General features: G+C 39.2%; 1 protein-coding gene across 1 annotated transcript; it reads right to left on the bottom strand.

Annotated features, from left to right (window-relative positions):
- Positions 1 to 13,827, bottom strand: LOC128222588 (arylsulfatase I-like). The gene is made up of 14 exons (XM_052931676.1): positions 13,755 to 13,827; positions 13,364 to 13,475; positions 13,003 to 13,054; positions 12,628 to 12,731; positions 10,856 to 10,977; positions 10,153 to 10,217; positions 7,847 to 7,951; positions 4,745 to 4,808; positions 3,835 to 3,932; positions 2,784 to 2,923; positions 1,746 to 1,804; positions 1,230 to 1,341; positions 528 to 655; positions 1 to 173 (listed from the first exon to the last, which is right to left on the bottom strand). Exons 1-14 carry the CDS (start codon positions 13,825 to 13,827, stop codon positions 1 to 3), a joined length of 1,407 nt encoding a protein of 468 aa, XP_052787636.1.
- Between the last annotated feature and the right edge of the window lie 4,538 nt (positions 13,828 to 18,365).

Raw genomic sequence — 18,365 nt, 5'->3', positions numbered from 1 at the left:
CTAGCACCACCCCGGTGTCCAATTGCCGCCAAAGTTGTCGGGGTTGGAGGCAGGGTCGGCGGCTTGCATGTTGGAGGGCACCATGGTTGCTTTGTGAAAATTAAGCCGGTTCACCAGTTTGGAAACTACATCTGGGTGATCATTCGCTATGTCATTGTGCTCCGTCGGGTCAACTGTAATATGTTTATAAACAGTAAACGAGAAATCTGTTAAAACATTAAACAATGCATACATATGAACATGAAAACCTTTGGCAAGCTTTGTCTCAATGTACACCCAAACTGCTACCGCTAATTGAATGCGTCCCGCTCGTTCTCTGTAAAATAAATAGTACGGGACGAACTTCCTGATTAACTTATAATAATGTTTCTATCCTGGTTTGGTCCACCTGGTTTGGGGTGTTTGGAGGCTTACCCAGTAACTTAAGAATAATATATCTGATGAAGTATATGATAAATTATATTGAATTCCATGAGGCGGCCGAACACCGATGCTGTATAAACGGTTTTGAACCTTTCTCGGGTTACCTTCGATGTCGAACAGTTGATACTGTGGAAAGGACGCAGTGGCCATGTCCGAAGCTGTCAGTGGCGGCAGTGGCGTCCAGCCATTGAACTGTCCCGGAGAACCTTCAATCAGCTTATACTGGCCAACTCTGAAATGTATGTTGTTGTTTTATGTTAATCAAAATTCTAGCCCAATTTTTCAAGAAAAAACCCCACATTCGTCATATCTTTATGTATATACATGTTTAAAATTAAATTAATGTAATTTCAAAGATCTATCCGGTTGTATACCCATAAAAGGTTAAAGGGGGGGGGAGCATCCCCCACCCCACCCCACTCTACCCCGATAAAAGACCCGTACAGTTGATCAAGTTAACCCTTTATCTCAAGGTTTGGTTAAACAAAAAATATCCCATAGACAAAATTCGCTATATCAGAGTAAGGTATCAAAAGTTTTCTATGGATATAACCCCAAACTTCGCTACCAACAGTTAAATCATAAGTATTTTGATTATAAGAAAAGGGGCGCTTATCCATATATTCGGAACCTCTAACGCAGATGCTAGAGCCGCCACTGGTATATTATGATTTTTTAATAAATACTATAGATGGAAGTGTTCAAATAATAATAATTATATATTTCAAGAAGGGGATAGTGCCAACCCCACTATTACTTCAACCAATAAACAAGTAATCTGAACATAGCGAGAACAATTATCTGACCTGATGGCTGCATTATTGTCAATGTCGTCGATGTTGTAGACAAACTCCGAGCGTGCGGATGGAGCCCCGGAACTGATGGTGGGCCACTGGTTCACCCCATCCATACCGGCGTCTGCGAGCAAAAGGCAAACGTGAATTACAACGTAAGTTAGAACCAAAAACCCGTTAAGAAGTACTGTTTGTACCATAATCATGATGCTCACCACCACATCTCTTAAATGTCTACGTAATACTACTGAAATGACATAAATAATAATAATAATAAGAAGAAGAAGACGAAAAAGAAGAAGGAGCAGACGATGGAGAATATGTTGAAGACGTAGAAGATGTAGAAAAAAGTTGATAAAGACAAAGGAGCAGAAGAAGAAGAAGAAGAAGAAGAAGAAGGAAGAAGAAGAAGAAGAAGAAGAAGAAGAAGAAGAAGAAGAAGAAGAATTAAAAAAGAAGAAGAATAAAGGAAATGTTTTTGTCTTTAATCTCAGAGGAGGAATTAATATTATTTTCAAAAAAGAATACCTGGTGCCCCTCCTGCGAGAGTGAGAAATGTTGGAAACCAGTCCACAGCATGAATCAATCTGAAAAAGTTATGTTACTCATTGGACTATGTATCTGTAAGTGGCTTTCTGTACATGTATCTCGGCATTTTCCGTAAATCAGTAAAATAAAAAAAGCAATATCTGTGAGAGTGCAGCTTTAACGAGCTGATAAAGATAACCATGAAATAGCTTTATCTGGCTCAAGTGTTTTACTCCTTTAGATTTTTCACAATCTGACCCTTACTTTGCAATATTTTTAGTTTAATTGATACTCTAATTCTAAGGGCCAGTATGAACCTAAATGTAGGACTCGCTCAATACCCGATAAGGTGCACTTTCATGTGAGCTGTTCGGAATGAGAAATCACGTGACTTGTTATTGTAAGTATCTACCGTGCAAGTGAAACTTGTTCAAAACAAGAGCTGTCACAGTATGTGACGAATGCCCCCAAATGTGACATTGACCTATGAACAAGGGCAAAACATGAAAAGTTGATCTTGCCTTTACGTGTCAAATACATATGGCAAGTTATTTTAAATTGCCACTGAATATAAAAATACTTGAACCACCCATACTTGACAACCTACACTCCTATGTCCTTATATTCAGCATTCCATTGTGATCTTTACGTTAGAGGTAGGGACATCGGTCTTGCACGTGACACGTCATCTTGGTATGTCAAACACATGTGGCAGGTTATTTTAAAAATGTACTTATATGCTGCATTCCATTGGAAATAAACACTAAGTGTGACCTTGACCTTAGAGGTAGGGACACGGGTCTTGCACGCGACACGTCGTCATGGTATGTCGAACAAATGTGGCAAGTAAATTTGAAATATGTCCGTACGAGAGAAAGCTACAGCCCGGACACGAGTTATTGAGCCGGACACACGTACGGGCGGACGGACGGGCGGACGGACGGGCGGACGGACGGACGGTGCGATTTTAATATGCCCACCTTCGAGGGCATAACAATTGCCCTCTAACTACTTTTGAAGGTTGTGAAATAAGCCTACTCGTTGTTGGTGTATCCGGTTTTGTTGAGGAGGTTGTCGCTGTAGACGAAGGCCGCCCCTCGCGTGCCGCCCTCCCATAGCGTCGTCTTGGAGCCCCTAAGCGGCAGATTGTTCGCGGCAATGTTCGTCGCACCGCCGTTCTTTCAACGGAATCATATTAAAGATACACACGTTTTGACAAAAGATAATCATAATTTTAAAGACGTGAAAGTTGCATGGTATTATTATTATTATTATTATTATTATTATTATTATTATTATTATTAATATTAATAATAATAATAATAATAATTATTATTATTATTATTATTATTATTATTATTATTATTATTATTATTATTATTATTATTATTATTATCATTATTATTATTATTATTATTAATCATTATTAATACTATTATTATTATTATTATTATTATTATTATTATTATTATTATTATTATTATTATTATTATTATTATTATTAATAATTAGTATTATTATTATTGTTGTTATTATTATTATTATTATTATATACCAGATTTTATAGCGTTCATTTCATGTACAAAATACACGTTCAAAAACGCTTTACAAACTTCATATATCATAAAATGAAAACAGAATAACCTTACTTGATATATACTGCTTAAATAAATTCCCGATACCGATTTATAAATTAAACAGATAAAACACTTTAAAAAAATATAATTTTGTAAAGCATTACAAAATAATTAAAACAGTTGTCAAATTTAATGTGGTTTAATTATCAAAACTAGATATATAATAAAGTTTTAAAATTATATAATGTCTTTCATATCAATTTGATATTTTAGATATAATTCCTTTCCCATATACTTCAGTGAAATAGTGAGCTATGAGTGCCTTTTTGAAACTAGCCAATGTTTTACAGTCCGTTATACAAAGGGGGGAAGCGCGTTCCACAACCTTGCAGCTACTGACTGGTATCAGCCCATGACAATAAATCAGCAGCAGTCTTAGATGTATGAATATTGTTAATGTGTAATTCAAACACGTATTTTGAACAGATCTCTGTTAAGACAAAAGCACTCACGTCAGAGGTAAAGACGATGAGAGCATTGTCCATGAAGCCCCGGTCTCTTAGGGCGGAAGTGATGTTTCCGACCGCCTCGTCCAGTGCAGAAACCATGCCTGCACAACAAAACAGATGAGTGTAAAACAATGATTTGTTAAAGGGGTTGTACTCCATATGATGAAACAGCGAAAAGAAAAGAAAATTGTCGAAAACTGACAAACTTGGTATCGATGTGTACAGTGCATTGAAACTTAATAACTGAAATACCACATAGTTTACAATAAATTTATTTATCGCAGTTTTTTTCGTATTGTTCCATTAAGATTACTACGTATGTCTACCTAGTAGAATTCATTCCTTATGCGTGATTGGCTAGTCGATGTTATCACTTGATATGACAATGTTAGGAATATAGCCTTCGTAGCACAGTGGATACATCACTGGACTGCAATTTTGGCGACATCGGTTCGAACCCATTCACCGACTCGATTTTTATTTAAATTTTTGTATGTTTTTTTTTTACAATAACGATATCAAAGAGTAAAACATTTCATTAAATAATTGTCCTAAGTTTCGTTTTTGGGTGCCAATCTGGTGTACAGTCCCTTTAAAGGCAGAAACTCAGTCAATCATTCGAGTAGAAGGTTTGGAAGACTCAAAACACAGCTTATGAAAATATATTTATATTGGCCGAAAACATGGCTGCATACTATTAAGACATTGATTGTACATAACGAAAACAGCCAAGTTTTTTTTTTATAAAAATGCACCCTAAATGGCCCTGAGCCAATAAACGAATACACAGGAATTTGGCCCCTACTGTGACACCAGTGCAATTAGCAGGAGATGCACAGCAGGGGATTATCATGTCAAACATTCCTTAAACTAGACGCATTCTAATGATGATAACAACTTGTTAAAAACATACCACAGTAGGTTCGCCTGGCCTTGGTTGAAATATTTGCATACATGTCTTCATATTGTTGAGGTACCTACAAAACCGAGAATTATATCAATAATGAATTGGGACATATGTCGTTGTCACAAATATTGCCATGCTTCAGTCTTTAGTTTTCTACCGGGGCCTTAAAGCTGCACTCTCACAGATTTGCCATTTTTACATCTTTTTTACTTTTTGTCTAGGAAAGAGCAAATTTTTGCGTAAATATCTGCAAACCAATGATATAAGATTGCTGACAAAAGATCAGATCGCAGATTTTCATATTTCCGTTTGAAAATTAATGTTTTATGGCCTAAACCTTACTAACGGTTTAAGAAAAATGTATAAAACAACAATTTTTGAACTTAAATATAACAATCTGCGATCTTATTAATTACGCTATGTTTGATAACCCCGATACACACTACGCTATGCTCAATAACCCCGATACAGACTACGCTATGCTTGATACCGCCGATACAGACTACGCTATGTTCAATAACCCCGATACACACTACGCTATGTTCAATAACCCCGATACACACTACGCTATGCTTGATACCGCCGATACACACTACGCTATGTTCAATAACCCCGATACACACTACGCTATGCTCAATAACCCCGATACACACTACGCTATGCTTGATACCGCCGATACACACTACGCTATGCTTGATACCCTCGATAAACACTACGCTATGCTTGATACCCCCGATACACACCACGCCGTGCTTGATACCCCCGATACACACTACGCCGTGCTTGATAACGCCGATACACACTACGCTATGCTCAATAACCCGATACACACCATGCCGTGCTTGATACCCCCATACACACTACTCTATGCTTGATACCCCCGATACACACCACGCCGTGCTTGATACCCCCGATACACACTACGCAGTGCTTGATACCCCCGATACACACTACGCTATGCTTGATACCCCCGATACACTCCACGCCGTGCTTGATACCCCCGATACAACCTACGCTATGCTTGATACCCCCGATACACACTACGCTATGCTTGATACCCCCGATACACACCACGCCGTGCTTGATACCCCCGATACACACTACGCCGTGCTTGATACCCCCGATACACACCACGCCTTGCTTGATACCCCCGATACACACTACGCTATGCTTGATACTCCCGATACACACCACGCCGTGCTTGATACCCCCGATACACACTACGCTATGCTTGATACCGCCGATACACACCACGCCGTGCTTGATACCCCCGATACACACTACGCCGTGCTTGATACCCCCGTACACACTACGCTATGCTTGATACCCCCGATACACGCTACGCTATGCTTGATACAACGATACACACTACGCTATGTTCAATAACCCCGATACACACTACGCTATGCTTGATACCCCCGATACACACCACGCTGTGCTTGATACCCCGATACACACTACGCTGTGCTTGATACCCCCGATACACACTACGCTATGCTTGATACCCCCGATACACACTACGCTATGCTTGATACCCCCGATAAACACTACGCCGTGCTTGATACCCCGGTACACACTACGCTGTGCTTGATACCCCCGATACACGCTACGCTATGCTTGATACCCCCGATACACACCACGCTGTGCTTGATACCCCCGATACACACTACGCTGTGCTTGATACCCCCGATACACACTACTCTATACTTGATACAGCCGATACACACCACGCCGTGCTTGATACCCCCGATACACACTACGCCGTGCTTGATACCCCCGATACACACTACGCTATGCTTGATACCCCCGATACACACCACGCCGTGCTTGATACCCCCGATACACACTACGCTATGCTTGATACCCCCGATACACACTACGCTATGCTTGATACCCCCGATACACACCACGCCGTGCTTGATACCCCCGATACACACTACGCTATGCTTGATACCCCCGATACACACCACGCCTTGCTTGATACCCCCGATACACACCACGCCGTACTTGATACCCCCGATACACACCACGCCGTGCTTGATACCCCCGATACACACTACGCTATGCTTGATACCCCCGATACACTCTACGCTATGCTTGATACCCCCGATACACACCACGCCGTGCTTGATACCCCCGATACACACTACGCCGTGCTTGATACCCCCGATACACACCACGCCTTGCTTGATACCCCGATACACACTACGCTATGCTTGATAACCCCGATACACACCACGCCGTGCTTGATACCCCCGATACACACTACGCTATGCTTAATACCCCCGATACACACCACGCCGTGCTTGATACCCCCGATACACACTACGCCGTGCTTGATACCCCCGTACACACTACGCTATGCTTGATACCCCGATACACGCTACGCTATGCTTGATACCCCGATACACACTACGCTATGCTTGATACCCCCGATACACACTACGCTATGCTTGATACCCCTGATACACACTACGCTATGCATAATACCCCCGATACACACTACGCTATGCTTGATACCCCCGATACACACTACGCTATGCCTAATACCCCCGATACACACCACGCCGTGCTTTATACCCCCGATACACACTACGCTATGCTTGATACCGCCGATACACACCACGCCGTGCTTGATACCCCCGATACACACTACGCTATGCTTGATACCCCCGATACACACTACGCTATGCTTGATACCCCCGATACACACTACGCTATGCTTCGTTGTGTACCGTGCTTAATTTGGCTAGAAAATCTCGTAACCATGAATATTTAATGAGGCCGTTTACGTTTAAGTACCAGAAGCTTTACGGTTGAAACATATTCTGGTGATTGCCGGAATTGAACCGGTAATATTTGGCAATAGTCAAGACCACATGGCCACTGAGTCTACTGAGAGTTGAGTGTTATTGAACAATATTTGAGTGTAACATGCGAATTCATTGGAAGAAGAGTTGTCTCTCCTGTATATTCATTAAAACGAGATTTTGTTAGTCAATTGTCCCGCGGTATGTATAAAGTGTAACAGAAGAAAGTAACGTGGTTGCCGATAATGCACTTAGAGATGGTTCGCCAAGCAACAAATGGAATGTTTAGAGGTTTTACCTGAAGTGGGGCGTGTACGGACTGGAAGGGTAGATAGAGGTAGAGTTGGTCATTCACTGGGTCCACAGAATCCAGTATCTCTATTGCCCGCGCAGTTATCACATTCTGGAACATACAAGACACGTGCATTAAAGGGGCCGGCATTAGCATGAAATCAATTTTTAAACAATATCCATTTTGTAGTTTCGGTCACGTATGCATCGACAATACTTTAAATATGGTTTGAAAAATAGCAAAACGCATCCTTAACCGAGTACGGTTTACGCCGTCTAGAGGTCATCTGCTGTTGGTCACGACCACCCTCCCTACAAAGTTTGAATATCGTAGGTCCAAGAACACTCTAGTTATCAATCGGGCAAGCTTTTTGTATCCAAGGTCACAGCGACCTTCACCTTTGACCTACTGACCTCAAAACTAATAGGGGCATAATTAACAGTAGGTATTAAAATCAAATCTTAATCGATTATCGACATAAAAGGAATGGTAAGTATAAATCATTGAATCACCGACTTCATTATCGAAACTGTAATTATGAACGAGAAAGAATCCGTTGCCTAAATTTCTTTTTAACTAATATCCAAACATACATGTAATAGAAAATGACATTCAGTCATTCAGAAATTTCATTTTTGTTTGAAAATAACACAAATAGTTAGTCAAATTCCTCGAGAAAGCAAAAGTAGGCTAAAATACTTGATTTTGGCACGAACATTTATTGGGGTTTGTTATGGGAATTCAAGTAAAAGTATGATTTTACTACCAGCAGTATTTTTTTTTTAAAGCTGCCCTCTCACAGATATACCATTTTTACAACTTTTTGTCTTTTTTTTTGTCTTGGAAAGAGCATTATTTGGCATAAATATCTGCAAACCAATGATATAAGATTGCTGACAAAAAATCAGATCGTAGATTATCATATTTCCGTTCGAAAATTAATGTTTATTGGCTTAAATCGTTACGGTTTAACAAAAAAGCATGAAACAACATTTGTTGAACTTAAATATAAAAATCTGCGATCCAATTTCTTGTCAGCAGTATTATATAATTTGTTTCCATAGTTTTTCCAGAGTTTCGCAAAAAATCAAAAAGCTGTCAAAATTTTGAGAGTGCAGCTTTAAAAAAATCATACTGGTTGAGAAGCAGTTTCCGACAGTTTTTACAAGTTTTTATTGATTTATTCTTACGTGTTAAAATTCTTACTAAAATTGTTCACATTTTAGATAACTACAGCCCAAGCTGCTATTGTTGATATATTTTTCACATGTGTGACGTCACATATAGTGTATCTAATGGGGGCGCCAAGAGGGTACTTACACTGTTCGGACTAGCATGACAACAGTGTTCGCAAATATGTACACAATGATCATCGTTTGTATAAGTCAATTAAGGACAACCTTGTAGCTATTCATAGATATGCAAATTAGGTTTACACGCATGCGCAATGCGCTGCGCGTGACGATCCCCCACGTGCAAGTTTGTGTACAAATTGAAAAATAAACATTAAACATTAAATAACAATAAAAGTTATTTACGTGTCTCGGTAAAAACTTCAACTTTTGATTGCATAGTAACCATTAAATTGAATTGCAATACCTTCTTTATGAAGATCAAAAGAAAGTACGCGAAAAAGCGATTTGTCGGGAACTGCTTTCCGTCGGAAACTGCTTCTCAACCAGTAATTAACTATCGCCGAATACGGAAGTAAATGATAGACGCTCGACAATACTCGATAATCTTTTTATCTCTGATAAATATTACTCAAATTAAAACTAATGCCAAACACATATTAAATCATGTTCTGGATTAACACTGAATGAATGAATAGAAGTTGGCACCATAAATAAAATGCTCGTCGACGGGTCATTAAAGCTGCACTCTCACAGATTGAACGTTTTGACAATTTTTTTATTTTTTGTCTTGAAACGAGCAAATTTTTGCGTAAATATCTGCAAACCAGTGATAAAAGACTGCTGACAAAAGATAAGATCGCAGCTTTTTATATTTCCGTCCCAAAATCGTGTTATGCATTTTTCTTAAACCGTTAATAACGGTTTAAGCCATGAAACATTAAATTTTGAATGGAAAAATGAAGATCTGCGATCTGATCTTTTGTCAGCAGTCTTTTATCACTGGTTTGCAGATATTTACGCAAAACTTTTCTGATTCTAAGACAAAAAAATAAAAAAAGTTGGAAAAACGGTAAAACTGGGAGAGTGCAGCTTTTAAAAAAACCCATACCAATGGTTTTGTTTCTTAAATCTGAAGGGTTGTAATTAGATACATTATCTAACAAATTGAAAACTCACCGCCGAATACTCCCCGTCCGGCGGTCGGTGCACGGAAGTATTGAACCGGAAGTCATATCCATTCCCTGAAAAGAAGTGCAAATTGTTTGTATCCGACCTTTTCGACAACCTTATTTTAGAGAATGTCTTAACATAGTTTTTGAACATGACATAGTTTAGAGCATACGCTACAATGAACCCTGATTTTCTAGCATATGACGTCTTCGCCCGTTTGTACATACAAAAAAATCTAAACCTTAACAGCCAATTCGCAACGGGTATCTATTAACCATGTTCATAGATGTCATTGAATGTTTTTAAGTTTTTAAGACGCTTTGAAATAAGTATTGGAAGGAAATCGAGTGTTTCCAATTGATCAACGGCACAAGATACCAACGAATTAGCCCCAATTGAAATACCATTCGCAATAAGTAGATCGCTTACTAATTTAATTTAGCAGTTAAGCAGTTAAACTTAATGACTTAACTCGTGGGAATCTCAATTATGTTTGCAATAATACACTTAATAGACAGTAATTTAAACTTAAATCAGAAAATAAAAGCTAAAACATTTCATTTATTTAATAAATGACATAAATAAAAAAATACGAACTACTTCAGCTGATGTACCGGCATACATGCGAGTTTTTTTGTTTGTTTTTTTATAAAAAATGGGCGAGGAGTTCATAATGTTGAAACACATCACCTTATTTCACTCCCTGTACAGTCTCTAGTATTACCTATCATGTGTGTATAGTAATCTTCACGGCCGCTGTAAAAGCCCATGAAGGAATCAAACCCACGGTACGTTGGTGTGTACTTCCAGTCGCAAAAACCCAAATGCCATCTACAAAATAAATTATTTTGCAAGAACGTTAAAGGCCAAGTTTAATGAATGTTTGGCATGACAATCTCCTGCTAATTGTACTGTTGTCACAGTAGGGGCCAATTTCCTGTGTATATTTTTATTGGCTCAGGGCCATTAAGGGTTCATTTCTATAATACAAAGCTCTAAAACTGCACAGCAGGATACTCAGATCAGAGATCTGATAAGACAATTAGACAATTAGATTAAGATCAGTACACAGAGGTTGTGTACTATACAAAGTTGGGGGGGGGGGGCTTATAGACGGATTAAACTAGGCCTTTAAGACCATATGAAAAGTATGTTCAGAAAATCCTCACACGTTCCGACCGTATGGTAGGAATAGCCAGTTTACATACGTTTTAAACAACATTGGTAAATATGTGCAAAATGATCTTAAATATAAATATCAAATTGTACAAAAGAACTGTGAATTACTGTAGAATGTGTAGTTCTAAACATATACATCCATGCTTACCATTTAAGTTTTTTTTTAAATAGTATTATTGAAAATACAATCGAACACCGTTGGCTCGAACTCCCTGGGAACGGCGAAAATACCTCGAACCTCGAAAAATTCGAGCCAAGCGGTAATACTTTCCTTCAGTATAATGAAATTGGTCCTTTACATCAGTTCGAGCCAACAAGGAATTCGAGCCAAGCGAGTTCGAACCAACACTATCACAGATTAGTAAAGGCGGTCTGTGACAGTACACTAGCCAATATGATGGTTGTGTGATTGGTGGGTTCGTGTTGTTGTTGTTGTTGTTGTTGATGTTGAGCTTATAAAGTCTACCCGAGCCCTTTTATGGCTGCATTATGGTATGATCCCGTCAAATCCCAAAGTGTAATGAAACAAAGTCAAAAGAAGATTTTTGCTATATTCGCCAAAAGAGTTATTATGTACCCAAGATGACATTAAAGCTGCACTCTCACAGATTTACCATTTTGACAACTTCTTTTTTTTTTCTTGGAAAAATCTGCGATCTTATTTTTTGTCAGCAGTCTTATGTATTAACTGGTTTCCATGGATTTTCGCAAAAATGTGTTCGTTCCAAGACAATTTTTTTGTCAAAACGTTCAATCTGTGAGAGTGCAGCTTTATAGGCGTTTTTGTTGATACCAAACCAGTTTTAGTTTTTGTTTCAATGGTTTCAGCAGTTACTAAACCGGTTTTGATAGTTTTGCTTGAAGTAATAAATACATGGTTTTGTGTACATTTTCAACAACATGGCGGAGCTACTGTAGCTACTGAGTTACACAATTACTAATGTAACCCTTTTCATTTAGCTCATTTGCCCATTGTAAGGCATTGCTATAAAAAATATTGAATTTCAACAAACGAGGTTGATCATTATCCGCCATGTTGTTTCCGAAGTAAACTAGCTTTCGGATGGAACGAACCGATGAAACCGCCTCCGGTAGGGGTTTCGATAGTTTAAAAAACCGGTTTCGGTTTTCGTTAAAACACGATTGAAACTGATTTGGGTTTTATTTGACACCGTAACAACAAATACACGGTTAAAGTGGTCCAACAGCTCTGACTGTTGGATAGGGTTTCATTTCCCTAGTTACGACTAGTTGTAATATAGAACTAGATGCTACATTATCTTTGTACGAAAGGATTCATACTTTCCAACCATGTGGGTGGTGTAATTCAGCTGCTTCAATTTTTGGGGTAACGTGGTGAATCTGGCCGGCAGGTACTCGGGTTGGTTCGGGAAAATGGCGGCATGCTGTCCACACCAGCGTAAGAGAATTTGCATAATTATTATTGTAAGTTTGATAAATTCTTGTTTTAGACTTTTTGCAGATAGAAACAGCAAACATTAATATATCATTTCTGCATAATTCACCAGCATCATGATTAAGCATAAATTTCAATTCGTAAAGCAATACAATCGGGTGTGCAAATGTGTGTATAACGCTAACGTTTAATTAAACCATAGTTGTTATATTTTATTTTAACTAAATTTATCCGCCTTCAACAATTGCAATATAGGTCACCTGAAGCCCAGTATGGAAGGGGTAGTATCCAGTCATATAGCAGTTTCTTGACCTGTAACGTAAGACAGTATTACTTAATAAACATATGGATATATTAAAGCTCTCACAGATTGAACGTTTTGACAACTGTTTTATTGTTTGTCTTGGAACGAGCCAATTTTGGCAAAAATCCATGGAAACCAGTGAAATAAGACTGCTGACAAAAATTAGATCGTAGATCTACTATATTTTAGTTCAAAAATTAATGTTTTGTGCACCGTTAGTCAACAACAATTATAATAATTTATAATAATAATAATAATAATAATAATAATAATAATAAAAATAATAATGATTCTTAACAGTTTATGTTCTGACTTACGGTGTACAGACGGGCTGCACGTATGAGGAGTTGAGGATAACGCCGGCACGGGCCATGTTGTCCAGGTTGGGCGTGAACATCTGGTCATTGTGCCAACCAACATCGTTCCATCCTGGAAGCACATACTAATATATAATGCGTGGTTAATTTTATATTGTTATCTAATGGGTCTTAGATTGATATAGCTTATCGGATTGTGAGATATAAAAATATTACCCATAGTGAATGAATTAAATGATGTATGACTCAGGTGTTCTAATCTTACAAGTTTACATTTATTTACGTCCTCAAGATGAAACTTTCAGTGAGACAAATTTATTTGCTTTAAACGCATAGTGTGATACACATAGTGAACGATTAATTTTATATTGGTAAAAAACGTTATAAATACCCAAGTCGTCGGCCACCATGAATATAATATGTGGGGGTTTAGCAGCCCCCAACAAGATTAGGTTCACCAGCATCGCAATGACAAGGAGGGGACGGGACGATTCCTGAAAGGGGGAACAATATCAATTGATTGAGTTTGTGGGGATAGTTGTCACGTTACATGGTAAACTTATTTATATAATAAGTATTTTATACAAAAAAACATATATGTGGTTGATAGAGACAAGGTTATTACAAGCGGAGATAAAATTAATTAAAATTCAACAAAATAAACTATTTAAAAAACTACCCCAAAATCCAAATACCAATATTAAGAATTAAATGGTTTAGTATGTACTTACAGAATTGAATGGATTGATTTGACCCAAACGCATTATTATTTATTTTGTGTTTTAGTTGTCTGCATTATTTTTTGTAAACTACCCACAACTAGCGCCAGCCACTTTTCATATACCGCTTCACCTGATTTTATTCAATTTAGGCTAAATACTGATTTACTGACATAAATGTATTGGATAACTTGAGAAATACTGCCTACGCATTGGGGAAAATAGTATGTTGACTACTCAAAGCATTTTTATTCGGCTCTGGGGGTATCGGGCACATGTCTAAAATATGCCCCCTCATACCCCAAATTCTGGCCCTGTCCTGGTTATTAAAATATTCAGTTTTGCACAAACCATTAATATGCAAATTGCTACGTGTGTTAGAAGTTTACTTACCATATTGACGAAAGACGCTGATAATAAATCCGGGCTTGTTTAATTCTTACAGTAGATTACGCAGTATAAAAGAAACTGTTAATAGCGCATTTATTATGAGTATTTATAGTCTCTTGTATCACGGTTCCAGCTTTTGACTTCAATCCGATACGCAAGAAGATAATTTCTCGTGTGACAATAATATACTCAAGGGCAAAAGTACGGCAGCCTTATACTTATTTAAATTTATTTTATTGTGATTTTATGAATGTCAATTCATAACAAAAATTACATTAACATGTTTAACAAAATATGCAAAAAACAAATAGCGGACACATCCTTTTTTGGAGGCGTGGATTCCAGGCAAATGACATGGGGGTCAAACTGAACATTTCCGCAAAGCTCATGGTCTGATTTTCAGCTGATCGAAAGTAACTGAGCTCAGAATCTAGTTTTGCCACCTTGTGTATTGACCACTGCAACACAACGCTGACGCATGAAAAGAATTAGACATAGAATGACGTTCTGCGGAAGTCTCTGTCCCAGAAGGGCGACCTATTGAGATCCGTGCTCAGTGACGGCAAGTCCATGACATTGAACGGCTGGCGACGTAAGAATTTCATACACACTCTTGCACTTCGCCTGCCGTCTGCCTGTAAAACAGAACATTGTGCGTAACGCTCGCCTCTCCTCCTGTACACACTTCGCCTGCCGTCTGCCTGTAAAACACAACACTGTGCGTAACGCTCGCCTCTCCTCCTGTACACACTTCGCCTGCCGTCTGCCTGTAAAACACAACACTGTGCGTAACGCTCGCCTCTCCTCCTGTACACACGCCGCCTGCTGTCTGCCTGTAAAACACAACACTGTGCGTAACGTTCGCCTCTCCTCCTGTACACACGTCGCCTGCCGTCTGCCTGTAAAACACAACACTGTGCGTAACGTTCGCCTCTCCTCCTGTACACACGTCGCCTGCCGTCTGCCTGTAAAACACAACACTGTGCGTAACGTTCGCCTCTCCTCCTGTACACACGTCGCCTGCCGTCTGCCTGTAAAACACAACACTGTGCGTAACGTTCGCCTCTCCTCCTGTACACACGTCGCCTGCCGTCTGCCTGTAAAACACAACACTGTGCGTAACGTTCGCCTCTCCTCCTGTACACACGTCGCCTGCTGTCTGCGACACTGACAAGTTTAAACTTACTTTCTTCGGAGAAGAGAACGTCACTCCAGTTGTCGCGGGACCAGCCCCTATGATTTAATGCCCATGTGAAGCGATTTTGGCGGTGCCTACGTGTCAGGATGGCACCCTTGTAATGACGTCTGACCTTAAGTCCAATGTTTCAAAGGCGAAGCCGTACAGTATTTTCGCTGACAGGTCTTTTATGGGTGCCAAGAGTTTGCCGTGCTATTGCAGACGCCGTCTGAAATCGGTCGCGGCCATGTGACAAGCGAATGTACTGGTCCTGTCGTTGCTTCGTGACTTACGCCCTTCCTGACCTAAGTTGGTCTCGAACATGGCCATACTGGCGGAACTTATTCCACAAATTGTGGAATTCGTACAGTTCAAGAGCATTGCAACACGGCGTATAGAGTAACCTGCCTGTAGCATGCCAATAGCGCGGTTTCTTTCAGCCTTGGAAAGTCTCACCATTTCAGACAAAATGCAAATTTTACACTGGCCTTTTATATGATCTTTCACATAGACTACACATGCAGTAAAGTAACGCAATAATCCAAACATTGGCCATGTAAAACGCCACTTAGCGAAAAGTCCACTTTGCACGTGAAATCAAAATCGGATTAGTAAACGCGAATTGTATACTGGGATTTACTGGAGGACTACCTAATAGTTGTGTATCCATAATAAGGCTGATGAAATTAATAATAATTAAACAAAAATACACATTTCAAAACTGTATGCTTACTTTTGCCCTTGAGTTTATCTGCACTGGACGCCCATTGGTAGCGTGTTTCCACTGAATAATTTCCAAATAGCACAACAAATATCCAGATAAGAAGTTGAAATTGCACTTGGTAAATGAGGCCGTAAAGTGACTGTTTTGGACCCTTTAAGCTGCACTCTCACAGATTGACCGTTTCGACAAATTGTCTTGGAATGAGCCATTTTTGCGTAAATATCTGCAAACCTGTGATATAAGGTTGCTGACAAAAGATCAGATCGAAGTTTGCCATATTACCGTTCGAAAATTAATGTGTTATGACCAAAAGCGTTACTAACTACCACTGCCACTTCCACTTCCACTACCACTACCACTACCACTACCATTTCTACTACCACTAACACACCTATTACCATTTCTTTTACCACTTCTATTACCACTTTTGCTACTACTACCACCACCACCACCACCGCCAACTACCACTACCACTTCACTACCACTACTACTTCTACCACTACTACAACTATCACTACCACTACTACCACCACTACTACTACTACCATCACCACCACCACCGCCAACTGCCTCTACCACTTCACTACTACTACTACTACTTCTACTATCACTACTACCACTACTACCACTACTACTACCACTACTACCACTACTACCACTACTACTACCCTACTACTACTGCTACTGCTACTGCTACTGCTACTGCTACTGCTACTGCTGCTGCTGCTGCTGCTGCTACTTCTACTGCTACTGCTACTACAGCTACCGCCACCGCCACCGCCACCGCCACCACCACCACCACCACCACTACCTCTACCGCTACTTCTACTGCTACTGCTACTGCTGCCACCGCCACCGCCACCACCACCACCACCACCACCACCACTACTACTACTACTACTACTACTACTACTATTACAACAACCACATTCCCCTCTCGCCAGTATTTGTAGAGTTGGAAACTAGTCCACAGCTTGATACACTTTAAAAAATAGGCAAGTAACTCAGTGGTGAAGGGTTCTGATTACACAGAGGCTTTCCGAAGTTTCCGTAAATAGTTTGTTGTCTTTAAAAGTTTACCATAACCTGGCACCAACTTTTATCAGATTGTACATCGAAGGAAAACTTGTTCACAATTTGATAGGTAAACATTATGAAATTTGCCTCACAAACATGTATATCAAGGATGCCTGTCGATTCCATAAACAACACCTACATCGAATACCAACCACTTTATTGAAAAATGGGATTCAGACTGCATCTCCTGGGACCACATTGGTTGATCATAAGCCGGAGCCGGGCCAGGTTGCAGCGTCCTAGCACATCGGAAACCGCAAAAAAGAAGCAATGTTTTACACAAAAGTAAACAATCATCTGAGGCTTACATAGCCCTATCAGAAGTCGTTGATTTGATATATAGTGCAGTTAGGTTCGTGAATTCAAAGATTTCAAAGACAAAATTTCAAGAAATATATTGTATTTTGGACATTTTTCAATAAGTTTTTACCATTTTCACTTAAGAATCTTAATTATTTATCCAATACTTTAATTTACTAGAAATCAATTTGAACTCAGTAATGCAAATTAAACGTAAAAATACAATCATTAAATACTATTATTATTAAAATAAAATTTAGGAACTACTTATTGACTTTATGTTAGAAAGATATTTTCATCCTTTACTAATTCATTTACATCTTTAAATATTGTAAAAGGATACCCGTGTCACACGGGATACACCGCCATGCATGCGAGGTTGTTTTCGATGGAATTTAACGAATGTACCGCCATGCATGCGAGGTTGTTTCCGATGGAAAAAGGCTCTGATTGGACCATTCTTAAACATATAGCAGCCAATGACACGGGTATCCTCTTACAATATTTAAAGATGTAAATGAATTAGTAAAGGATGAAAATATCTTTCTAACATAAAGTCTAATTTTTTTTTTCAAAAAGCCTACCTACCCTACCTGTTTTGTAAAGGATATAAAC

Source organism: Mya arenaria, chromosome 16, assembly GCF_026914265.1.
Source record: "Mya arenaria isolate MELC-2E11 chromosome 16, ASM2691426v1".
Taxonomy (NCBI): Eukaryota; Metazoa; Mollusca; class Bivalvia; order Myida; family Myidae; genus Mya; species Mya arenaria.
Note: the sequence above shows the minus strand (reverse complement) of the source record. Positions and strands in the feature narration are given on the sequence as shown.